The 27,361-nt window shown below is 44.2% G+C and overlaps 1 protein-coding gene across 1 annotated transcript in view; it reads right to left on the minus strand.

The window, feature by feature from the left end:
* The window catches only part of LOC139765812 (uncharacterized), a 794,527-nt gene that overhangs the window by 221,580 nt on the left and 545,586 nt on the right, over positions 1-27,361 (minus strand). Inside the window, exon 5 of the mRNA XM_071693606.1 lies at positions 22,284-22,332. Coding sequence (XP_071549707.1) covers positions 22,284-22,332 — 49 coding nt within the window. The remainder of the gene's footprint in view (positions 1-22,283; positions 22,333-27,361) is intronic.

The following is a 27,361-nucleotide window of genomic DNA, read 5'->3' on the forward strand; positions in this document are numbered from 1 at the left end:
CTGCCTCTTTCTTTTATACCTCTCCAACTCATTTGCATTTTTTTCCTGCAAAAATCGTTCAAATGCCTCTCTCTTCTCTTTCACTAATAATCTTACTTCTTCATCCCACCACTCACTACCTTTTCTAATCAACCCACCTCCCACGCTTCTCATGCCACAAGCATCTTTTGCGCAAACCATCACTGCTTTCCTAAATACATCCCATTCCTCCCCCACTCCCCTTACCTCCTTTGTTCTCACCTTTTTCCATTCTGTACTCAGTCTCTCCTGGTACTTCCTCACACAAGTCTCCTTCCCAAGCTCACTTACTCTCAACACTCTCTTCACCCCAACATTCTCTCTTCTTTTCTGAAAACCCCCACAAATCTTCACCTTTGCTTCCACAAGATAATGATCAGACATCCCTCCAGTTGCACCTCTCAGCACATTAACATCCAAAAGTCTCTCTTTCGTGCGTCTATCAATTAACACGTAATCCAATAACGCTCTCTGGCCATCTCTCCTACTTACATACGTATACTTATGTATATCTCGCTTTTTTAAACCAGGTATTCCCAATCACCAGTCCTTTTTCAGCACATAAATCTACAAGCTCTTCACCATTTCCATTTACAGCACTGAACACTCCATGTATACCAATTATTCCCTCAACTGCCACATTACTCACCTTTGCATTCAAATCACCCATCACTATAACCCGGTCTTGTGCATCAAAACCACTAACACACTAATTCAGCTGCTCCCAAAACACTTGCCTCTCATGATCTTTCTTCTCATGCCCAGGTGCATATGCACCAATAATCACCCATCTCTCTCCATCAACTTTCAGTTTTACCAATATCAATCTAGAATTTACTTTCTTACACTCTATCACATACTCCCACAACTCCTGATTCAGGAGTAGTGCTACTCCTTCCCTTGCTCTTGTCCTCTCACTAACCCCTGACTTTACTCCCAAGACATTCCCAAATATATATATATATATATATATATATATATATATATATATATATATATATATATATATATATATATTATCTATTATCTTGCTTTGTCGCTGTCTCCCGCGTTTGCGAGGTAGCGCAAGGAAACAGACGAAAGAAATGGCCCAACCCAACCCCATACACATGTATATACATACACGTCCACACACGCAAATATACATACCTGTACATCTCAATGTACACATATATATACACATAGAGACACATAAATATATACCCATGTACACAATTCACACTGTCTGCCTTTATTCATTCCCATCGCCACCTCGCCACACATGGAATCCCATCCCCCTCCCCCTCATGTGTGCAAGGTAGCGCTAGGAAAAGACACCAAAGGCCCCATTCGTTCACATCATGTAATAATGCACCGAAACCACAGCTCCCTTTCCACATCCAGGCCCCACACAACTTTCCATGGTTTACCCCAGACGCTTCACATGCCCTGATTCAATCCACTGACAGCACGTCAACCCCGGTATACCACATCGATCCAATTCACTCTATTCCTTGCCCTCCTTTCACCCTCCTGCATGTTCAGGCCCCGATCACTCAAAATCTTTTTCACTCCATCTTTCCACCTCCATTTGGTCTCCCACTTCTCGTTCCCTCCACCTCCGACACATATATCCTCTTGGTCAATCTTTCCTCACTCATTCTCTCCATGTGCCCAAACCATTTCAAAACACACTCTTCTGCTCTCTCAACCACGCTCTTTTTATTTCCACACATCTCTCTTACCCTTACATTACTTACTCGATCAAACCACCTCACACCACACATTGTCCTCAAACATCTCATTTCCAGCACATCCACCCTCCTGCGCACAACTCTATCCATAGCCCACGCCTCGCAACCATACAACATTGCTGGAACCACTATTCCTTCAAACATACCCATTTTTGCTTTCCGAGATAATGTTCTCGACTTCCACACATTCTTCAAGGCTCCCAGGATTTTCGCCCCCTCCCCCACCCTATGATTCACTTCCGCTTCCATGGTTCCATCCGCTGCCAGATCCACTCCCAGATATCTAAAACACTTTACTTCCTCCAGTTTTTCTCCATTCAAACTTACCTCCCAACTGACTTGACCCTCAACCCTAATGTACCTAATAACCTTGTTCTTATTCACATTTACTCTCAACTTTCTTCTTTCACACACTTTACCAAACTCAGTCACCAGCTTCTGCAGTTTCTCACATGAATCAGCCACCAGCGCTGTATCATCAGCGAACAACAACTGACTCACTTACCAAGCTCTCTCATCCACAACAGACTTCATACTTGCCCCTCTTTCCAAAACTCTTGCATTCACCTCCCTAACCTCCCCATCCATAAACAAATTAAACAACCATGGAGACATCACACACCCCTGCCGCAAACCTACATTCACTGAGAACCAATCACTTTCCTCTCTTCCTACACGTACACATGCCTTACATCCTCGATAAAAACTTTTCACTGCTTCTAACAACTTGCCTCCCACACCATATATTCTTAATACCTTCCACAGAGCATCTCTATCAACTCTATCATATGCCTTCTCCAGATCCATAAATGCTACATACAAATCCATTCGCTTTTCTAAGTGTTTCTCACATACATTCTTCAAAGCAAACACCTGATCCACACATCCTCTACCACTTCTGAAACCACACTGCTCTTCCCCAATCTGTTGCTCTGTACAGGCCTTCATGTCAAAGAAAAATTTAAACAGGAAAATGGAACACAATAAGTTCCGAAGTGCACTTTCGTGTGATGATCACATTGTCAGGGGAGACACAAGAATGAGATAGAAAACGTAGAACAGTCCGTTGATATACAAGGAAGAGACGTGGCTAAGATGTCATTGGTAAACAAGCGTTACCGGATGGTGGTGTTCGGATTTGGCAACATACCTGTCATATATCTTTATTTTGTGGACAGGAAAGGGAGGGAACTGTTTACAAATTTTGCCTACATTAAAGCTGTCTAATTTGTACAAACCTTCACTAATATTAATGTGGCAATTCTTTGTGAGTTTAATAATAGAAGATTCAATCATATTTCTCGTGTAATGGAGTTACAGTTGATAACTGAATTGACACTACTCCAGTTAATATAACGGAGTAATGCCAATTCAGTTATCAACTGCAACTCCTTTACCACGAGAAGTATCACTGAATCTTCTACTATCAAATACACAAAGAATTGTAGCATTTATATTTGTGAAGGTCTATACAAACAGGATGGCTTTATTGTAGGCTAGATTTGTAAACAGTTCCCTTCCTTGTCCACATAATAAAAGTTCTCTGATAGGCATGTTGCTAGACCCAAACACCACTATCCGGTAACGCTTGTTTACCAATGGCATATTAGCTACGTCTCTTCCTTGTGTATCAACCGACTGTTCAAAATCTTCTATCTCATTCTTGTGTATCCCCTGGCGGTGTGATCATTGCAGGAAAGTGCACTTGGGAACTCTTCGTGTTTCATTTTCCTGTATTTTTTGCATATACTAGATCACGCTCATCATTGTGATCTCTTGCAACGTATATATATATATATATATATATATATATATATATATATATATATATATATATATATATATATATATATATATATATATGTTTTTCTTTTAAACTGTTCGCCATTTCCCGCGTTAGCGAGGTACCGTTAAGAACAGAGGACTGGGCCTTGTTTGGAATATCCTCACCTGGCCCCCTCTGTTCCTTCTTTTGGAAAGTTAAAAAAAAAAAAACGAGAGGGGAGGATTTCCAGCCCCCCGCTCCCTCCCCTTTAAGTCGCCTTCTACGACACGCAGGGAATACGTGGGAAGTATTCTTAATCCCCTATCCCCAGGGATAATATATATATATATATATATATATATATATATATATATATATATATATATATATATATATATATATTGGTTTAATGAGATGGTTTTAATGAGGGTATTCAGGTGGCCGTGCCGTCTCAGCTAACACAGAAAGAACGAATATTTTCAAGGTACCACCAACTCAGTGAGGGAGTTACTACGGTAATGGTAGACCAACAAGCCAGGTCCTGGAGGGAGGGAGCGCGCGGGGGAGGGAGAGGAAGACCTGTTCACGTCCCTCACTCGCGAGTCAGTTCGTTCTTTTCCACACATCGTAACAAGGAGGATTGTAATGGCCTCCTGCTGCTTGTGTTTTACCTCTCTCGCTGGGGGAGGAGGAGGCGCGTAGTTATAAGGTAAACCATTAATTTCGTGAGCCCAGGTATAACACAGGCGTTTTTTGTTCTCGTTTTTTTTTAAAACTGTCTTACGGGGGGGTGGGGGGGGGGATGTGCCTCGCTTGTGCGTATTTACATGCCTGACTGCCGCCCACGGGGGACCAAGGCGTAAGGTCAGAGGTCATTCGTGTTGCTCAATGCACCTCGGGGCATGGAGGGGGTGACGTGTGAACGTGTCAGTAACTGAGCTTCACTGTGGTGTGACCTTGCGGGTTAGGTGTGACCTTACAGGGGGTCAGGTGTGACCTTACGGATGGTGTGACCTTACGGGTCAGGAGTGACCTTACGGATGGTGTGACCTCAGAAACCTCGTCATCCAGTCTGCGGTGTGGCTCCAGAGATCAACTGGTCCTGCAGATGGTGTGGCTCCAGTGGTTGTGTGGGGCTAAAGATGGCGTGGCTCCAGTGGAGGCAGCCCCATACATGTAGGAGCAAGCCATGTGGTGGCAGCCCCATACATGTAGGGCGAACCATGTGGTGACAGCCCCATACATGTAGGAGCGAGCCATGTGGTGACAGCCCCATACATGTAGGGCGAGCCATGTGGTGACAGCCCCGTACATGTAGGGCGAGCCATGTGGTGGCAGCCCCATACATGTAGGGCGAGCCATGTGGTGACAGCCCCGGACATGTAGGGCGAGCCATGTGGTGACAGCCCCGTACATGTAGGGCGAGCCATGTGGTGACAGCCCCGGACATGTAGGGCGAGCCATGTGGTGACAGCCCCGTACATGTAGGGCGAGCCATGTGGTGACAGCCCCATACATGTAGGAGCAAGCCATGTGGTGGCAGCCCCATACATGTAGGAGCGAGCCATGTGGTGGCAGCCCCATACATGTAGGGCGAGCCATGTGGTGACAGCCCCGGACATGTAGCTCGAGCCATGTGGTGGCAGCCCCATAGATGGAGTCAGAGCTAAATGCTGGCAGTCATGTGTACGTAGAAGGAAGGGAGGGAAGTCCGTGCTGGTGAGGCCAGAAGCACCACCAGTTTTCCTTCATATCTTGGCAAGATTCCTCACGTCCTGGAGCAGCAGAGGGAATCATGAAAATAAAATTGGACCTGAGACCTGAGTCAGACGTGGGAGCAGCGAGGGTCGTTAAAGACGGCCTAAGTGCCTCTCACTGTGTCATCACAAACTGCTCCATGCCACTCGCACCCAAATGGACCCGAAATTCCTTCATATGTTTGTATGTCGAGGCTGACTTTCATATCCAGATTGTGTGGGACATATGAGTGTACCACTGGACCACCGATGGGACGGATCATGCCACTCCGGGACAGCCATCTACATCTCCAGGCCTCCCGTCCACTCACTGCCGTCCTGTAAGGGGGGGTGAGACAGGCCGCCCGCACTCTTCTGCGGTGCTGCGAGGCAGCGGTCCAAAGTTACAGTGACCGTCGGCTGTTCTCGATAGCCTGGGCTCGGCTCTCGGACGAGCAATTGCTAAGACTGTTTAGATTTAATTTGCATGTAAATGTTACATGTTTTGGTATATATATATATACATACATACATATATATATATATATATATATATATATATATATATATATATATATATATATATATATATATATATATATATACATATATATATATATACATATAAATATATACATATATATATATATATATATATATATATATATATATATATATATATATATATATATATATATATATGTATATATATATATATATATATATATATATATATATATATATATATATATATATATATATATATATATAAGATAAGAGTGAGTGCTCAAATTACAGAGGTATAAGTTTGTTGAGTATTCCTGGTAAATTATATGGGAGAGTATTGATTGAGAGGGTGAAGGCATGTACAGAGCATCAGATTGGGGAAGAGCAGTGTGGTTTCAGAAGTGGTAGAGGATGTGTGGATCAGGTGTTTGCTTTGAAGAATGTATGTGAGAAATACTTAGAAAAGCAAATGGATTTGTATGTAGCATTTATGGATCTGGAGAAGGCATATGATAGAGTTGATAGAGATGCTCTGTGGAAGGTATTAAGAATATATGGTGTGGGAGGCAAGTTGTTAGAAGCAGTGAAAAGTTTTTATCGAGGATGCAAGGCATGTGTACGTGTAGGAAGAGAGGAAAGTGATTGGTTCTCAGTGAATGTAGGTTTGCGGCAGGGGTGTGTGATGTCTCCATGGTTGTTTAATTTGTTTATGGATGGGGTTGTTAGGGAGGTAAATGCAAGAGTCTTGGAAAGAGGGGCAAGTATGAAGTCTGTTGGGGATGAGAGAGCTTGGGAAGTGAGTCAGTTGTTGTTTGCTGATGATACAGCGCTGGTGGCGGATTCATGTGAGAAACTGCAGAAGCTGGTGACGGAGTTTGGTAAAGTGTGTGGAAGAAGAAAGTTAAGAGTAAATGTCAATAAGAGCAAGGTTATTAGGTACAGTAGGGTTGAGGGTCAAGTCAATTGGGAGGTGAGTTTGAATGGAGAAAAACTGGAGGAAGTGAAGTGTTTTAGATATCTGGGAGTGGATCTGTCAGCGGATGGAACCATGGAAGCGGAAGTGGATCATAGGGTGGGGGAGGGGGCGAAAATTTTGGGAGCCTTGAAAAATGTGTGGAAGTCGAGAACATTATCCCGGAAAGCAAAAATGGGTATGTTTGAAGGAATAGTAGTTCCAACAATGTTGTATGGTTGCGAGGCGTGGGATATGGATAGAGTTGTGCGCAGGAGGATGGATGTGCTGGAAATGAGATGTTTGAGGACAATGTGTGGTGTGAGGTGGTTTGATCGAGTAAGTAACGTAAGGGTAAGAGAGATGTGTGGAAATAAAAAGAGCGTGGTTGAGAGAGCAGAAGAGGGTGTTTTGAAATGGTTTGGGCACATGGAGAGAATGAGTGAGGAAAGATTGACCAAGAGGATATATGTGTCGGAGGTGGAGGGAACGAGGAGAAGAGGGAGACCAAATTGGAGGTGGAAAGATGGAGTGAAAAGGATTTTGTGTGATCGGGGCCTGAACATGCAGGAGGGTGAAAGGAGGGCAAGGAATAGAGTGAATTGGAGCGATGTGGTATACAGGGGTTGACGTGCTGTCAGTGGATTGAATCAAGGCATGTGAAGCGTCCGGGGTAAACCATGGAAAGCTGTGTAGGTATGTATATTTGCGTGTGTGGACGTGTGTATGTACATGTGTATGGGGGGGATTGGGCCATTTCTTTCGTCTGTTTCCTTGCGCTACCTCGCAAACGCGGGAGACAGCGACAAAGTATAAAAAAAAAAAAAAAAAAAAAAAAAATATATATATATATATATATATATATATATATATATATATATATATATATATATATATATATATATATATATATATATATATATATATATGCTGGAAATCCTCCCCTCTCGTTTTTTTTTTCTTTATTTTCCAAATGAAGGAACAAAGGGGGCCAGGTGAGGATATTCCAAAAAAGGCCCAGTCCTCTGTTCTTAACGCTACCTCGCTAATGTGGGAAATGGCGAATAGTTTAAAAGAAAAAAAGAAAGAATATATGTATATATATATATATATATATATATATATATATATATATATATATATATATATATTTCTTTTCTTTTCTTTTAAACTATTCGCCATTTCCAGGGTTAGCGAGGTAGCGTTAAGAACAGAGGACTGGGCCTTTTTTGGAATATCCTCACCTGGCCCCCTCTGTTCCTTCTTTTGGAAAATTAAAAAAAAAAAAAAACGAGAGGGGAGGATTTCCAGCCCTCCCGCTCCCTCCCCTTTTAGTCGCCTTCTACGACACGCAGGGAATACGTGGGAAGTATTCTTAATCCCCTGTCCCCAGGGATAATATATATATATATATATATATATATATATATATATATATATATATATATATATATATATATATATATATATATATATATATATATAAATATATATAAATATATATAAATATATATATATATATATATATATATATATATATATATATATAAATATATATATATATATATATATATATATATATATATATATATATATATATATATATATATATATATATATATATACTTGCTTCCCCCTATATATATATATATATATATATATATATATATATATATATATATATATATATATATATATATATATATATATATAGGGGGAAGCAAGTATGAGTGTGCTCATGTGTATATATGTATATGTCTGTGTATGTATATGCAAGTATACGTTGAAATGTATAGGTATGTATATGTGCGTGTGTGGGCGTGTATGTATATACATGTGTATGTGGGTGGGTTGGGCCACTCTTTCATTTGTTTCCCTGCGCTACCTCGCTAACGCGAGAGACAGCGACTAAGTATAATATATGAACAGATATTAACGACTAACGAGTTAGACTGCAATATTGGTCAGTGTTCCCTTTTAATCTTGAAACTGTGGCCAAAACATTACAATAAATACCTGAAGGTCTGATCCAGCGCGAGGGGTCGAGACTATAGTATAGACACAGACACATAACATGAGAGGTGAAGTTTACCAATTTTGCTCTGTGTATACACATGCCAGGGTCAATGGGACAACTTCTTTGTCATTCTTCCTTTTGTACCATCGGCGTTAAGAAACCATAGAGTGACAGACTGTCAAAGTACGTACATCTGACTAACTTCCCATTTTCTTTCTCACCTAAAATTGAGCTGAGGGGAGGGGAAGGGGTTGCCTTGGTCCATCCAGCACCTAAGGGAGGCCCTTCCCCTCCCGTGCCAGTGTCATATAAGGTAGGGGGCCAGACGATGGGGTAGTGGCTGGAGGATGACTGAAGTCTTTGGTCAGACGAGGGGTAGTGGCTGGAGGATGACTGAAGTCTTTGGTCAGACGAGGGGTAGCGGCTGGAGGATAGCTGCTGTCCTTGACCAGACGAGGGGTAGTGGCTGAAGGATGGCAGCAGCTCTTGGCCAGACGAGGGGTAGTGGCTGGAGGACAGCTACGGTCTTTGGCCAGATGAGGAGTAGTAGCTGGAGGATGGCTGCTGCCTTTGGCCAGACGAGGTGTAGTGGCTGGAGGATGGCTGTAGTCCTTGGCCAGACAAGGGGTAGTGGCTGGAGAATGATTGCAGTCCTTGGCCTGATGATGGGTAGTGGCTGGAAGTTGGCTGCAGTCATTGGTCAGATGAAGGGTAGTGGCTGGAAGTTGGCTGCAATCCTTGGCCAGATGAGGGTTAGTGGCTGGAAGTTGGCTGCAATCCCTGGCCAGTTGAAGGGTAGTGGCTGGAAGTTGGCTGCAATCCTTGGCCAGCTGAAGGGTAGTGGTTGGAAGTTGGCTGCAGTCCTTGGCCAGCTGAAGGGTAGTGGCTGGAAGTTGGCTGCAATCCTTGGCCAGCTGAAGGGTAGTGGCTGGAAGTTGACAGTGGACCGACGGCCGCAGCCAGGATTCGAACCTATGCGGGGCTAGCCCTGGGCGTCCCGTGAATGCGTCACGGTCGGGGACGCTAACCTCTACACAGTTTGTATGTCTGTATCGGAATATCTATAAGATCTTGCACGAAAGGAACAGTACCGGGATCTACTCTCACCCAGAACACCTATTCCTTTTCTATCATCTTTTAAGACACTTCAACCAACCGCTGTGTGAGCCGCCTGGTTCCCGGGCATGTATTCTTGAAGTCGTAGTATACAACAGACGGTATATCAACCGTGAAACCACAAGATCCTTTATTCATACGTAAATACCCCCGAGGCGAGAACGAAGAGAAAGAGCTCCTCCATCAAACTGTAAAAAAAAAAAAAAAGAGTTCTCCAGCGTAAATATCGTAAATGTAATATAGTAGCAATGTAAACAATGAAAAGACGGACAGGGTACACAGCCGCGTTAAAGAATTCCTTCAATACGGACGGTTTTCATAGAACACATAAGGACTATGATGATACGCTTAAATTTTCCCGGCATCTTTCTAGCGTAGTGTGGTGGCTACGCTTCACCAACCTCACCCAGCGCTGCCTTTGAAGGTAATAGGCTTCACCCACCCAGCTGAGCCTCTGTGTGGAGGGGAAAAAAGACATCTGTTCATCAGTTTACGAACGGTTCCTGCAGGTTTTCATCTGAGCCAACAATGTTTGTGTTTACAGAACACTTTATTACATTGAGAGAATTTGAACAGGGCAAATGGAAGTGAGCCGAAACTTCGCTTCAAATAAAACCCCAAGTTAATTCTCGAAGGTTTTCCATCGTACTAGGACCATCTCTCTCTCTCTCTCTCTCTCTCTCTCTCTCTCTGAATTCGACCGAATCTCGCTCGAGACCATCTGGGCAAAGCAATGAGGGAACGAGACACCAAATGAGGACGCGTGTAAGATGATGATGATAATCCAAGAGAGAGAGAGAGAGAGAGAGAGAGAGAGAGAGAGAGAGAGAGAGAGAGAGAGAGAGAGAGAGAGAGAGAGATGAAATCGAGCAGCGATGAAAGACGTGGTTCATTGGGACTGAAAACAGCACAGCTGTGATGGAGGGAATGAACTGAAAGATTGGAGGAAGATCATGTCGCAATAGACTCGCCAACCTCCACACACACACACACACACACACACGTATAACGGGTCATATTCTCCCCAACACCTGTGCAGCTCCTTATCAAAGAGAGATGTTTATCAGGTGTTGCATATTGCACCGCGCTGAATGCTCCCTCGTGCTTTTGAGAGTGGGAAGAGCAAATAAGAATACAACGTGAATGAGTCGAGCAGAATACCTGCGGATATTCACGAGTTGGGTTAGAATATTTGAAGACGATGCCCTCCCATCACAGGGGTATTCGCCCTCCCATCAAAGAGGTGTTTGCCCTCCCATTACAGCGGTGTTCTCCCTCCCATCACAGAGGTGTTCTCCCTCCCATCACAGAGGTGTTCTCCCTCCCATCACAGGGGTGTTCTCCCTCCCATCACAGAGGTGTTCTCCCTCCCATCACAGAGGCGTTCTCCCTCCCATCACAGAGGCGTTCTCCCTCCCATCACAGAGGTGTTCTCCCTCCCATCACAGAGGTGTTCTCCCTCCCATCACAGGGGTGTTCTCCCTCCCATCACAGGGGTATTCGCCCTCCCATCACGGAGGGGTTCTCCCTCCCATCACAGCGGTGTTCTCCCTCCCATCACAGGGGTGTTCTCCCTCCCATCACAGAGGCGTTCTCCCTCCCATCACAGAGGTGTTCTCCCTCCCATCACAGCGGTGTTCTCCCTCCCATCACAGGGGTGTTCTCCCTCCCATCACAGAGGCGTTCTCCCTCCCATCACAGAGGTGTTCTCCCTCCCATCACAGAGGTGTTCTCCCTCCCATCACAGAGGTGTTCTCCCTCCCATCACAGGGGTGTTCTCCCTCCCATCACAGAGGCGTTCTCCCTCCCATCACAGAGGTGTTCTCCCTCCCATCACAGAGGTGTTCTCCCTCCCATCACAGAGGCGTTCTCCCATCACAGAGGTGTTCTCCCTCCCATCACAGAGGCGTTCTCCCATCACAGAGGCGTTCTCCCTCCCATCACAGAGGTGTTCTCCCTCCCATCACAGAGGCGTTCTCCCTCCCATCACAGCGGTGTTCTCCCTCCCATCACAGAGGTGTTCTCCCTCCCATCACAGAGGTGTTCTCCCTCCCATCACAGAGGTGTTCTCCCTCCCATCACAGAGGCGTTCTCCCTCCCATCACAGAGGCGTTCTCCCTCCCATCACAGAGGTGTTCTCCCTCCCATCACAGAGGCGTTCTCCCTCCCATCACAGAGGTGTTCTCCCTCCCATCACAGAGGTGTTCTCCCTCCCATCACAGAGGTGTTCTCCCTCCCATCACAGAGGCGGTCTCCCTCCCATCACAGAGGTGTTCTCCCTCCCATCACAGGGGTGTTCTCCCTCCCATCACAGAGGCGTTCTCCCTCCCATCACAGAGGTGTTCTCCCTCCCATCACAGAGGCGTTCTCCCTCCCATCACAGAGGTGTTCTCCCTCCCATCACAGAGGCGTTCTCCCTCCCATCACAGAGGCGTTCTCACTCCCATCACAGAGGCGTTCTCACTCCCATCACAGAGGCGTTCTCCCTCCCATCACAGAGGCGTTCTCCCTCCCATCACAGAGGTGTTCTCCCTCCCATCACAGAGGCGTTCTCCCTCCCATCACAGAGGTGTTCTCCCTCCCATCACAGAGGCGTTCTCCCTCCCATCACAGAGGTGTTCTCCCTCCCATCACAGAGGGTGTTTCTCCCTCCCATCACAGAGGTGTTCTCCCTCCCATCACAGAGGTGTTCTCCCTCCCATCACAGAGGGTGTTCTCCCTCCCATCACAGAGGTGTTCTCCCTCCCATCACAGAGGGGTTCTCCCTCCCATCACAGAGGTGTTCTCCCTCCCATCACAGAGGTGTTCTCCCTCCCATCACTGAGGTGTTCTCCCTCCCATCACAGAGGTGTTCTCCCTCCCATCACAGAGGTGTTCTCCCTCCCATCACAGAGTGTTCTCCCATCACAGGGGTGTTCTCCCTCCCATCACAGAGGTGTTCTCCCTCCCATCACAGAGGGTGTTCTCCCTCCCATCACAGAGGTGTTCTCCCTCCCATCACAGAGGTGTTCTCCCTCCCATCACAGAGGTGTTCTCCCTCCCATCACAGAGGTGTTCTCCCTCCCATCACAGAGGTGTTCTCCCTCCCATCACAGAGGCGTTCTCCCTCCCATCACAGAGGCGTTCTCCCTCCCATCACAGAGGTGTTCTCCCTCCCATCACAGAGGTGTTCTCCCTCCCATCACAGAGGTGTTCTCCCTCCCATCACAGAGGTGTTCTCCCTCCCATCACAGAGGTGTTCTCCCTCCCATCACAGAGGCGTTCTCCCTCCCATCACAGAGGTGTTCTCCCTCCCATCACAGAGGTGTTCTCCCTCCCATCACAGAGGTGTTCTCCCTCCCATCACAGAGGTGTTCTCCCTCCCATCACAGGAGGTGTTCTCCCTCCCATCACAGAGGTGTTCTCCCTCCCATCACAGAGGTGTTCTCCCTCCCATCACAGAGGTGTTCTCCCTCCCATCACAGAGGTGTTCTCCCTCCCATCACAGAGGTGTTCTCCCTCCCATCACAGAGGTGTTCTCCCTCCCATCACAGAGGTGTTCTCCCTCCCATCACAGAGGTGTTCTCCCTCCCATCACAGAGGTGTTCTCCCTCCCATCACAGCGGTGTTCTCCCTCCCATCACAGGGGGTTCTCCCTCCATCACAGAGGTGTTCTCCCTCCCATCACAGAGGTGTTCTCCCTCCCATCACAGAGGTGTTCTCCCTCCCATCACAGAGGTGTTCTCCCTCCCATCACAGAGGTGTTCTCCCTCCCATCACAGAGGTGTTCTCCCTCCCATCACAGAGGTGTTCTCCCTCCCATCACAGAGGTGTTCTCCCTCCCATCACAGAGGTGTTCTCCCTCCCATCACAGAGGTGTTCTCCCTCCCATCACAGAGGTGTTCTCCCTCCCATCACAGGGGTGTTCTCCCTCCCATCACAGGGGTGTTCTCCCTCCCATCACAGGGGTGTTCTCCCTCCCATCACAGAGGCGTTCTCCCTCCCATCACAGAGGTGTTCTCCCTCCCATCACAGAGGTGTTCTCCCTCCCATCACAGAGGTGTTCTCCCTCCCATCACAGAGGTGTTCTCCCTCCCATCACAGAGGTGTTCTCCCTCCCATCACAGAGGCTGTTCTCCCTCCCATCACAGAGGTGTTCTCCCTCCCATCACAGAGGTGTTCTCCCTCCCATCACAGAGGCGTTCTCCCTCCCATCACAGAGGTGTTCTCACTCCCATCACAGAGGCGTTCTCCTACCCATCACAGAGGCGTTCTCCCTCCCATCACAGAGGTGTTCTCCCTCCCATCACAGAGGTGTTCTCCCTCCCATCACAGAGGTGTTCTCCCTCCCATCACAGGGTGTTCTCCCTCCCATCACAGAGGTGTTCTCCCTCCCATCACAGAGGTGTTCTCCCTCCCATCACAGAGGCGTTCTCCCTCCCATCACAGGGGCGTTCTCCCTCCCATCACAGAGGCGTTCTCCCTCCCATCACAGGGGCGTTCTCCCTCCCATCACAGAGGTGTTCTCCCTCCCATCACAGAGGTGTTCTCCCTCCCATCACAGAGGCGTTCTCCCTCCCATCACAGAGGTGTTCTCCCTCCCATCACAGAGGTGTTCTCCCTCCCATCACAGAGGTGTTCTCCCTCCCATCACAGAGGCGTTCTCCCTCCCATCACAGAGGTGTTCTCCCTCCCATCACAGAGGCGTTCTCCCTCCCATCACAGAGGCGTTCTCCCTCCCATCACAGAGGCGTTCTCCCTCCCATCACAGAGGCGGTCTCCCTCCCATCACAGAGGTGTTCTCCCTCCCATCACAGAGGCGTTCTCCCTCCCATCACAGAGGCGTTCTCCCTCCCATCACAGAGGTGTTCTCCCTCCCATCACAGAGGTGTTCTCCCTCCCATCACAGAGGTGTTCTCCCTCCCATCACAGAGGTGTTCTCCCTCCCATCACAGAGGTGTTCTCCCTCCCATCACAGAGGTGTTCTCCCTCCCATCACAGGGGTGTTCTCCCTCCCATCACAGAGGTGTTCTCCCTCCCATCACAGAGGTGTTCTCCCTCCCATCACAGAGGTGTTCTCCCTCCCATCACAGAGGTGTTCTCCCTCCCATCACAGAGGTGTTCTCCCTCCCATCACAGAGGTGTTCTCCCTCCCATCACAGGGGTGTTCTCCCTCCCATCACAGAGGTGTTCTCCCTCCCATCACAGAGGTGTTCTCCCTCCCATCACAGCGGTGTTCTCCCTCCCATCACAGAGGCGTTCTCCCTCCCATCACAGAGGTGTTCGCCCTCCCATCACAGCGGTGTTCTCCCTCCCATCACAGGTGTGTTCTCCCTCCCATCACAGAGGTGTTCTCCCTCCCATCACAGAGGTGTTCTCCCTCCCATCACAGGGGTGTTCTCCCTCCCATCATAAAGGCGTTCTCCCTCCCATCACAGGGGCGTTCTCCCTCCCATCATAAAGGCGTTCTCCCTCCCATCACAGAGGCGTTCTCCCTCCCATCACAGAGGTGTTCTCCCTCCCATCACAGGGGCGTTCTCCCTCCCATCACAGAGGCGTTCTCCCTCCCATCACAGGGGTGTTCGCCCTTCTTTACACGATCCCATCCCTGTCGAAAGCACACATCAGTGTTCATTTCCAGGAGGTATAGGATGCTGCTGGTCAACCAGCATTGTACGTTCAGCAAAAGTCTGACGAACCCTCTCTATGAAGTTACATTGTTCCAAGTAAGTATATAAACCACATTAGGAGAATACAGTGTTGATGAGGTTTAAGTAACAGGTGAAAAGAAAGGAAATATATCTAATCTAAACCTAATCTTACTCAGAATACCCAGCTAAACCAAAGTTAACAGCCCGCACCTCAGCCTCTGTACAGGAAATCACAGCAATGTAAACCTGATGTGGTGTACCCAAACCGAAATCATATCTTATGAAGTCTGACCTAATCAATAACTTACCTCAGACATCACGAAATTTGGGTCGAGCGGCGGAATTAATCACGTTTTCCGTGAAGACAAGAGAGAGAGAGAGAGAGAGAGAGAGAGAGAGAGAGAGAGAGAGAGAGAGAGAGAGAGAGAGAGAGAGAGAGAGAGAGGCCGTTAAAATCAATTGTGTCTTCAAGTGCGAACAGCAAAGCCACCATTAACTCAATGATGTTATGGGCAAATGAACGTCAAATACTAAACCTTAAAGCACAGCAATTACTTTATATTACCAAATACTAAAGTTAAGCTTATGAACCACCCACCACAGTCCTTTTGGTGGAGACAGTGTTGTTGATATTTTTCATAACGAGTTCTTATATCATCTGTCACTATAGTCTGTTTATATCACGACGTGGCTCGTTTTCTATACCCGTGGTAGATCTGAACAAAGTCTAACAATGTTCCGTTACTTCTTTATTGCTAGATAACTCAATACGTCATTACCAGAGTAACAGTTTTCATGAATAAGAATACAGCAAATCTATACCAAGAGTTATAGATACAAGTAAAAAGTAAAGCATAGTCTACAGTACACCCGTGGACCATTACGAAAGTAGTTACGCTATAGCCCATCCCTCTCTACTGCTGAACCCCAGACACCGTATTTGTTACAGTCTTACCATTCTATCGTCTTCGTGTGGTAAGTTCAGCCGATGTCTACCTGTTTTAAGCTCAGACATGTTTCTGACAGCAGATGTAGCTACACCATTAAAGCCTTAAGAACTAAGACTCTACATGTGTACACAGGCGTAGACCGTGGGATGGTATGATGGGACACATTCCCTCCTCCTTTTGGGTTGAGGCGGACGTTCGATACAGTCAACCTTCCTACAGTTCACGTACTTCTCCTCGCATCTATATTTCCAAAGAAGATTTCAACCAGACACATAATGTAGATATTACATGTATACAATCCATTCTACATAACCTGTGATGACGGTCATTTTCCAAGCAACAGATCTATTACTCACACGCATACACAAACACACACACACACACACACACACACACACACACATATATATATATATATATATATATATATATATATATATATATATATTGGAAAGGATCACAATTTTGCGCGTGATCAAGATATTCCTGAGTCCACGGGGAAAATGAAACACTTGTTTCATTTTCCCCGTTGACTCATAGGAATAAATATATATATATATATATATATATATATATATTGAGGAATATATATATATATATATGCCTCTCATGATCTTTCTTCTCATGCCCAGGTGCATATGCACCAATAATCACCCATCTCTCTCCATCAACTTTCAGTTTTACCCATATTAATCGAGAATTTACTTTCTTACATTCTATCACATACTCCCACAACTCCTGTTTCAGGAGTTTTGCTACTCCTTCCCTTGCTCTTGTCTTCTCACTAACCCCTGACTTTACTCCCAAGACATTCCCGAACCACTCTTCCCCTTTACCCTTGAGCTTCGTTTCACTCAGAGCCAAAACATCCAGGTTCCTTTCCTCAAACATACTACCTATCTCTCCTTCTTTCACATCTTGGTTACATCCACACACATTTAGGCACCCCAATCTGAGCCTTCGAGGAGGATGAGCACTCCCCGAGTGACTCCTTCTTCTGTTTCCCATTTTAGAAAGTTAAAAAAAATACAAGGAGGGGAGGATTTCTGGCCCCCTGCTCCCGTCCCCTCTAGTCGCTTTCTACGACACGCGAGGAATGCGTGGGAAGTATTCTTTCACCCCTATCCCCAGGGATAATATATATATATATTATATATATACACACACACACACATACACACGCACATATACACACACACACACATACATATATATACATATGAAAAATGTAAGAAACAATTTAGAAAACTGAAACTTCTAGCTTGAAATGAAATGAAAAAAATGGATGTCACATAATGGTTCAACCTCTGGCTATGGAAAAAGGAAATGTATAATTTATTTACACAAACGTCAATAGTAGTTCTCATCAATTTGACCACTGTATCAATAAGCTTCAATGTCTAAGCTACATTTTTTCCAATTTCACTATTTTCTTGTCAAAGCACCATGTATGAAAACTATCACTCCAGTAACACAACTATAAACACTTACTTCCCCTTTAAAAAAGTTCTGGGGAAGTCTGTCTCGATACACTGCGGGACACTCTACCACCTGGCGAGGTTTGTGTTGCAATGGTTCTTGATTCACAAACGTAGTAGCATCACTGGTGGGCGATTCAGGACCTCCACTGAATATTATGGTCTTCGGTTTCGTTCGACTGAATATTCTCGCCCAAGTGGTCCTACACGTGTGTGTGTGTGCACCTCCCCCTCCCCCTTGACGTGGTTCTCTTGAAATTCTTAAACTAATCCCCATCACAACCACTGCGGTGCTGCGGATTGGAGAGCAAGGCAGGGTGGGGGGTGGAGGGTCGGTATAACTTCACCAACTCTTCAGCCTCCAGTCTGATCCAATGCCTGTACTGTCTCTCGGGTGATCGACCACATCACGGTCTGGGTGTCCAAACTCCTTGCAACGGCAGGAGAGGGAGTGACGTCTTCCCTGTTGTTACGTCTACCGATGGCTCTAACGAGGGAGACGATGATGATGATGATGATGATGAAGAGCAGCCATTTGCAAAATCTTGATGGTGATCATGAAATCTTCGTAAACACTCTACAGCAACTTCAATCAAATTTCTTGCTATATTCTCGGTATCCCAAACACTTGCACGTATATTGCACTTCATATAAAGTACCTGTAGGACTGTACACACACTTTCTTGACCGATACTTCAATACGGCCTGGATTCCTCGACCCCTTATTTCAACTGTTATCCTCAGTAAATAATACACAAGAGCAAATCGATCTTCACTTTACCTTCTTAGGCAAGTGTTTTGGGAGCAGCTAGATGAGTGTGTTAGTGGTTTTGATGCACGAGACCGGGTTATAGTGATGGGTGATTTGAATGCAAAGGTGAGTAATGTGGCAGTTGAGGGAATAATTGGTATACATGGGGTGTTCAGTGTTGTAAGTGGAAATGGTGAAGAGCTTGTAGATTTATGTGCTGAAAAAGGACTGATGATTGGGAATACCTGGTTTAAAAAGCGAGATATACATAAGTATACTTATGTAAGTAGGAGAGATGGCCAGAGAGCGTTATTGGATTACGTGTTAATTGACAGGCGCGCGAAAGAGAGACTTTTGGATGTTAATGTGCTGAGAGATGCAACTGGAGGGATGTCTGATCATTATCTTGTGGAGGCTAAGGTGAAGATTTGTATGGGTTTTCAGAAAAAAAGAGTGAATGTTGGGGTGAAGAGGGTGGTGAGAGTAAGTGAGCTTGGGAAGGAGACTTGTGTGAGGAAGTACCAGGAGAGACTGAGTACAGAATGGAAAAAGGTGAGAACAATGGAAGTAAGGGGAGTGGGGGAGGAATGGGATGTATTTAGGGAATCAGTGATGGATTGCGCAAAAGATGCTTGTGGCATGAGAAGAGTGGGAGGTGGGTTGATTAGAAAGGGTAGTGAGTGGTGGGATGAAGAAGTAAGAGTATTAGTGAAAGAGAAGAGAGAGGCATTTGGACGATTTTTGCAAGGAAAAAATGAAATTGAGTGGGAGATGTATAAAAGAAAGAGACAGGAGGTCAAGAGAAAGGTGCAAGAGGTGAAAAAAAGGGCAAATGAGAGTTGGGGTGAGAGAGTATCATTAAATTTTAGGGAGAATAAAAAGATGTTCTGGAAGGAGGTAAATAAAGTGCGTAAGACAAGGGAGCAAATGGGAACTTCAGTGAAGGGCGCAAATGGGGAGGTGATAACAAGTAGTGGTGATGTGAGAAGGAGATGGAGTGAGTATTTTGAAGGTTTGTTGAATGTGTTTGATGATAGAGTGGCAGATATAGGGTGTTTTGGTCGAGGTGGTGTGCAAAGTGAGAGGGTTGGGAAGATGATTTGGTAAACAGAGAAGAGGTAGTAAAAGCTTTGCGGAAGATGAAAGCCGGCAAGGCAGCAGGTTTGGATGGTATTGCAGTGGAATTTATTAAAAAAGGGGGTGACTGTATTGTTGACTGGTTGGTAAGGTTATTTAATGTATGTATGACTCATGGTGAGGTGCCTGAGGATTGGCGGAATGCGTGCATAGTGCCATTGTACAAAGGCAAAGGGGATAAGAGTGAGTGCTTAAATTACAGAGGTATAAGTTTGTTGAGTATTCCTGGTAAATTATATGGGAGGATATTGATTGAGAGGGTGAAGGCATGTACAGAGCATCAGATTGGGGAAGAGCAGTGTGGTTTCAGAAGTGGTACAGGATGTGTGGATCAGGTGTTTGCTTTGAAGAATGTATGTGAGAAATACTTAGAAAAGCAAATGGATTTGTATGTAGCATCTATGGATCTGGAGAAGGCATATGATAGAGTTGATAGAGATGCTCTGTGGAAGGTATTAAGAATATATGGTGTGGGAGGCAAGTTGTTAGAAGCAGTGAAAAGTTTTTATCGAGGATGTAAGGCATGTGTACGTGTAGGAAGAGAGGAAAGTGATTGGTTCTCAGTGAATGTAGGTTTGCGGCAGGGGTGTGTGATGTCTCCATGGTTGTTTAATTTGTTTATGGATGGGGTTGTTAGGGAGGTGAATGCAAGAGTTTTGGAGAGAGGGGCAAGTATGAAGTCTGTTGGGGATGAGAGAGCTTGGGAAGTGAGTCAGTTGTTGTTCGCTGATGATACAGCGCTAGTGGCTGATTCATGTGAGAAACTGCAGAAGCTGGCGACTGAGTTTGGTAAAGTGTGTGAAAGAAGAAAGTTAAGAGTAAATGTGAATAAGAGCAAGGTTATTAGGTACAGTAGGGTTGAGGGTCAAGTCAATTGGGAGGTGAGTTTGAATGGAGAAAAACTGGAGGAAGTGAAGTGTTTTAGATATCTGGGAGTGGATCTGGCAGCGGATGGAACCATGGAAGCGGAAGTGGATCATAGGGTGGGGGAGGGGGCGAAAATTCTGGGAGCCTTGAAGAATGTGTGGAAGTCGAGAACATTATCTCGGAGAGCAAAAATGGGTATGTTTGAAGGAATAGTGGTTCCAACAATGTTGTATGGTTGCGAGACGTGGGCTATGGATAGAGTTGTGCGCAGGAGGATGGATGTGCTGGAAATGAGATGTTTGAGGACAATATGTGGTGTGAGGTGGTTTGATCGAGTAAGTAACGTAAGGGTAAGAGAGATGTGTGGAAATAAAAAGAGCGTGGTTGAGAGAGCAGAAGAGGGTGTTTTGAAATGGTTCGGGCACATGGAGAGAATGAGTGAGGAAAGATTGACCAAGAGAATATATGTGTCGGAGGTGGAGGGAACGAGGAGAAGAGGGAGACCAAATTGGAGGTGGAAAGATGGAGTGAAAAAGATTTTGTGTGATCGGGGCCTGAACATGCAGGAGGGTAAGGAATAGAGTGAATTGGAGCGATGTGGTATACCGGGGTTGACGTGCTGTCAGTGGATTGAAGCAAGGCATGTGAAGCGTCTGGGGTAAACCATGGAAAGCTGTGTAGGTATGTATATTTGCGTGTGTGGACGTATGTATATACATGTGTATGGGGGGGGGGGGCCATTTCTTTCGTCTGTTTCCTTGCGCTACCTCGCAAACGCGGGAGACAGCGACAAAGTATAATAAATAAATGAAATAAATATATATATGATAATAACTGCAGAAAGAAATGTATATTCCTTCACACTTTATTAGCCCCAATAATCAAGTTTTGATGGTGTGTTAAACATGAAGAAATACTGTTACATAAACACACAAATACATATTTTCGCCTCTAAATATACTGCTGGAAAATAATTCCGCGCGCCTTTGATATTCAAAAATTATACGCAGTAAATATTGTAAAACTGTCCCCCTCTTTCATCACAAAAGGAAAAACGAGGCCATTGGTCATATGAATAAAGAAACATTTTTAAAAGTAATTTTTCTCCCATCTCTTAACCTCCAATGGAATAGACGTTTCCAAGTTTCGAGTATATAACCTACATACTATAGATCTAACTCGATACATATGTACCTAAGGTAAATAAATGTAACCTGCATGAAAAGAAAAAAAAATTAGAAAACAGTCACTGGGTTTACGCAAATTTTAAATTTTAGAACAAAATCAAAATTATACAACTAACTTTATGCCAACTGTTAACCCATGACTGACGAACCAAATCACTTAAGATGTTAAGTGGGATTCGAACGTCACGAAATTTTTTTCCGAGTATAGTTGCTTGAAAAATATTAAATCCGTGTTTTCCCTTATTCGTTTTCATGATAAATCATTCATTTATGATAATGATAAGGAAAGAAAAAGAGATAAGTGTGTGCACAATAACAGTGCCATTAAGCACATGATTTATCCCTAAATTATCATACAGTAACTATTAAAAAGGTGATGGACACGACGCTCTGATGTGTGGTTTTGCCACAAAACAGAGGAAATTGCTCGTGACCTTACCTGGCAGTGAAGAGGGCACGATGATGGTGCAGTGTATCCCACATCAACTCTGCAAAGACCAAGTTCACTGTTAGTAGATATTCCCATTTTCTTTCTATGGGTTGAAATGGAGATATTGAAATATAGCCTTTGTAGAAAACGTAAATGTAGGAAAAGTACCATAATAAAATACTAAAATTAATATATATATTTTGGAGTATCTAATATCCCAAAGGATTCATATCGGTCTATAGATTATGATAATAATATAATGTATACATCTATACGTAAGTGAAGTACGGTTTAAAAAAAAAATGGAACAGAAAACAGAATAATCGGAGTTAAAGATCGATGCGCGCGCATCCCTCCCAGAGTTTACAAGTAGCAATTTTTATAAACGTTGTTTTATCTTATATTTTCCTTATTTAGCGGGATGGGAAGGGCCTGTTGCTTCGTAGTCTTAATTCTGGGACAATATTGATATCCAAGAATCTGGGTAATCAGACACAGTTCCATTCATACCATCTGCTGACGAAGCTGAATTCTAAACGCCCATATTCCAACACTTGATACACGATATGTATGGTAGAAAAAAAAAGAGAAATAAAGTGTGACATCAGAAATAACTGTGAAATGAGTCTGAGGAGGAAGGGGCTCTGAGGATGGTGTAAAAATATATAGTGTTGAGTTACACAAAACCCAAAAATATATAAAGTTAAATAAACTCATTTCTCAGGGACGGAGATGTATTCCAAATTTCAGTGTTACACTTCAACGATATTGTCCACTTGCTTCAATATTTCATATACGTATACTTTTAAAGTAAATCAAATTCTCATGATTTCATTCATCTTTGCATATAATGTTTTAAATCATGACTAAAAAAAAAATTCAATATTCTCAACAGAATCAATTCATAAACCTTCATATGAGAACGATGAAAAAAAAAAATCTCTTCTTTAAACGCACATTTGTTTACTCTGGCCACACCGGCTGGACGAATGCAGGCTTCGACCACAACGATGATTTCTACCAGCTCAGATTGAAGGCAACGACCAGCACCAGGAAAGGTCCAGCTAAAATCTTCATTGCTCCAGGAAACTGCAAATGTGTGTGTTTATATTGTCCTTATGTCGTTTATACTGACGAAGGACCAGTGTGTGCTATTGTGCTGGATTAAGTATAAACCTCTCTCTCTTAAAACATACTACATATTATTCGATACTTTATTTAGTTTTATATACTTTATATATATACTTTATATGTACTTTATATAGTTTTTACCAACTCCATTTTCCTAGGGTGATGATAGGAGCGCAGGTTCAAGCACAGGATCCTTCTAGCTTTAGATATTGTCTAAGGCGTCTCGGGTTTGAGTAAGGTGATGTAAAAGGAATGTTGATATAAACTGATGAACGCTGGTTGGTGACACAAGATCTGGGAAGTGCTGCCGGGGTATACAGATGGGATATTGGGAGTCACGGGAATCCTACCAGAGGCATCTAATAACTTCCGCCCTCATATTTTTGCGCGAATCTTTCTCCTCATTCTTTATATATATTTTTTTTTCTCTTATTCATTACACTTTGTCACTGTCTCCTGCGTTAGCGAGGTAGCGCAAGGAAACAGACGAAAGAATGGCCCAACCCACCCACATACATATGTATATACATACCTAAACGTTTCAAGATATACATATATATACATACACAGACATATACATATATACAACACATGTACATAATTCATACTTGCTGCCTTTATTCATTCCCATCACCACCCCATATAACATTGTTGGAACCACTATTCATTCAATCATACCCATTTTTGCTTTCCGAGATAATGTTCTCGCCTTCCACACATTCTTCAACGCTCCCAGAACTTTCGCCCCCTCCCCCACACTGTGACTCGCCTCCGTTTCCATGGTTCCATCCGCTGCCAAATCAACTCCCAGATATCTAAAACACTTCACTTCCTTCAGTTTTTCTCCAATCTTACCTCCAAACTGACTCGTCCCTCAATCCTACTGTACCTAATAACCTTGCTCTTATTCACATTTACTCTCAGCTTTCTTCTTTCACACACTTTACCAAACTCAGTCACCAGCTTCTGCAGTTTCTCACATGAATCAGCCACCAGCGCTGTATCATCAGCGAACAACAACTGACTCACTTGCCGGGCTCTCTCATCCACAACAGACTGCATACTTGCTCCTCTCTCCAAAACTCTTGCATTCACCTTTCTAACAACCCCATCCATAAATCCGCAAACCGACATTCACTGGGAACCAATCACTTTCCTATCTTCCTACTTGTACGCATGCCTTACATCCTCGATAAAAAAAACTTTTCACTGCTTCTAGCAACTTGTCTCCAACACCGTATACTCTCAATACCTTCCACACAGTATCTCTATTAACTCTATCATATGCCTTCTCCAGATCCATAAAAGCTACATACAAATCCGTTTGTTTTTCTAAGTATTTCTCACATACATTCTTCATCCTCACATCCTCTCCCAGGAATACTCAACGAACTTATACCTCTGTAATTTGAGCATTCACCTTTATCCCCTTTGCCTTTGTACAATGGCACTATGCATGCATTACACCAATCCTCAGGCACCTCACCATGAATCATACATACATTAAATAACCTTACCAACTAGTCAATAATACAGTCTCCCCCTTTTTTAATAAATTCCACTGCAATACCATCCAAACCCGCCGCCTTGCCGGCTTACATCTTCCGCAAAGCTTTCACTACCTCTTCTCTGTTTACCAAATCATTCTCCCTGACCCTTTCACTTCGCACACGACCTCGACCAAAACACCCTATATCTGCCAGTCTATCATCTAAAAATATTCAACAAACCTTCAAAATACTCACTCCATCTCCTTCTCACATCACCACTACTGGTTATTACCTCCCCATTAGCCCCCTTCATCGATGTTCCTATTTGTTCTCTTGTCTTACGCACTTTATGCATATATATATATATATATATATATATATATATATATATATATATATATATATATATATATATATATATATATATATATGCTGGAAATCCTACCCTGTCGTTTTTTTTTCTTTATTTTCCAAATGAAGGAACAGAGGGGGCCAGGTGAGGATATTCCAAAAAAGGCCAAGTCCTCTGTTCTTAACGCTACCTCGCTAATGCGGGAAATGGCGAATAGTTTAAAAGAAATATATATATATATATATACATATATATATATATATATATATATATATATATATATATATATATATATATATATATGTATGTATAAAAGGAAGAGACAGGAGGTCAAAACAAAGGTGCAAGAGGTGAAAAAGAGGGCAAATGAGAGTTGGGGTGAGAGAGTATCATTAAATTTTAGGGAGAATAAAAAGATGTTCTGGAAGGAGGTAAATAAAGGCGTAAGAAAAGGGAGCAAATGGGAACTTCAGTGAAGGGCGCAAATGGGGAGGTGATAACAAGTAGTGGTGATGTGAGAAGGAGATGGAGTGAGCATTTTGAAGGTTTGTTGAATGTGTTTGATGATAGAGTGGCAGATATAGGGTGTTTTGGTCGAGGTGGTGTGCAAAGTGAAAGGGTTAGGGAAAATGATTTGGTAAACAGAGAAGAGGTAGTAAAAGCTTTGCGGAAGATGAAAGCGGCAAGGCAGCAGGTTTGGATGGTATTGCAGTGGAATTTATTAAAAAAGGGGGGTGACTGTATTATTGACTGGTTGGTATGGTTATTTAATGTATGTATGACTCATGGTGAGGTGCCTGAGGATTGGCGGAATACGTGCATAGTGCCATTGTACAAAGGCAAAGGAGATAAGAGTGAGTGCTCAAATTACAGAGGTATAAGTTTGTTGAGTATTCCTGGTAAATTATATGGGAGGGTATTGATTGAGAGGGTGAAGGCATGTACAGAGCATCAGATTGGGGAAGAGCAGTGTGGTTTCAGAAGTGGTACAGGATGTGTGGATCAGGTGTTTGCTTTGAAGAATGTATGAGAGAAATACTTAGAAAAGCAAATGGATTTGTGTGTAGCATTTATGGATCTGGAGAAGGCATATGATAGAGTTGATAGAGATGCTCTGTGGAAGGTATTAAGAATATATGGTGTGGGAGGCAAGTTGTTAGAAGCAGTGAAAAGTTTTTATCGAGGATGTAAGGCATGTGTACGTGTAGGAAGAGAGGAAAGTGATTGGTTCTCAGTGAATGTAGGTTTGCGGCAGGGGTGTGCGATGTCTCCATGGTTGTTTAATTTGTTTATGGATGGGGTTGTTAGGGAGGTGAATGCAAGAGTTTTGGAAAAAGGGGCAAGTATGAAGTCTGTTGGGGATGAGAGAGCTTGGGAAGTGAGTCAGTTGTTGTTCGCTGATGATACAGCGCTGGTGGCTGATTCATGTGAGAAACTGCAGAAGCTGGTGACTGAGTTTGGTAAAGTGTGTGAAAGAAGAAAGTTAAGATTAAATGTGAATAAGAGCAAGGTAATTAGGTACAGTAGGGTTGAGGGTCAAGTCAATTGGGAAGTAAGTTTGAATGGAGAAAAACTGGAGGAAGTAAAGTGTTTTAGATATCTGGGAGTGGATCTGGCAGCGGATGGAACCATAGAAGCGGAAGTGGATCATACGGTGGGGGAGGGGGCGAAAATCCTGGGAGCCTTGAAGAATGTGTGGAAGTCGAGAACATTATCTCGGAAAGCAAAAATGGGTATGTTTGAAGGAATAGTGGTTCCAACAATGTTGTATGGTTGCGAGGCGTGGGCTATGGATAGAATTGTGCGCAGGAGGATGGATGTGCTGGAAATGAGATGTTTGATGACAATGTGTGGTGTGAGGTGGTTTGATCGAGTAAGTAACGTAAGGGTAAGAGAGATGTGTGGAAATAAAAAGAGCGTGGTTGAGAGAGCAGAAGAGGGTGTTTTGAAATGGTTTGGGCACATGGAGAGAATGAGTGAGGAAAGATTGATCAAAAGGATATATGTGTCGGAGGTGGAAGGAACGAGGAGAAGTGGGAGACCAAATTGGAGGTGGAAAGATGGAGTGAAAAAGATTTTGTGTGATCGGGGCCTGAACATGCAGGAGGGTGAAA

This window comes from Panulirus ornatus, chromosome 56, assembly GCF_036320965.1.
Source record: "Panulirus ornatus isolate Po-2019 chromosome 56, ASM3632096v1, whole genome shotgun sequence".
Classification (NCBI taxonomy): domain Eukaryota; kingdom Metazoa; phylum Arthropoda; class Malacostraca; order Decapoda; family Palinuridae; genus Panulirus; species Panulirus ornatus.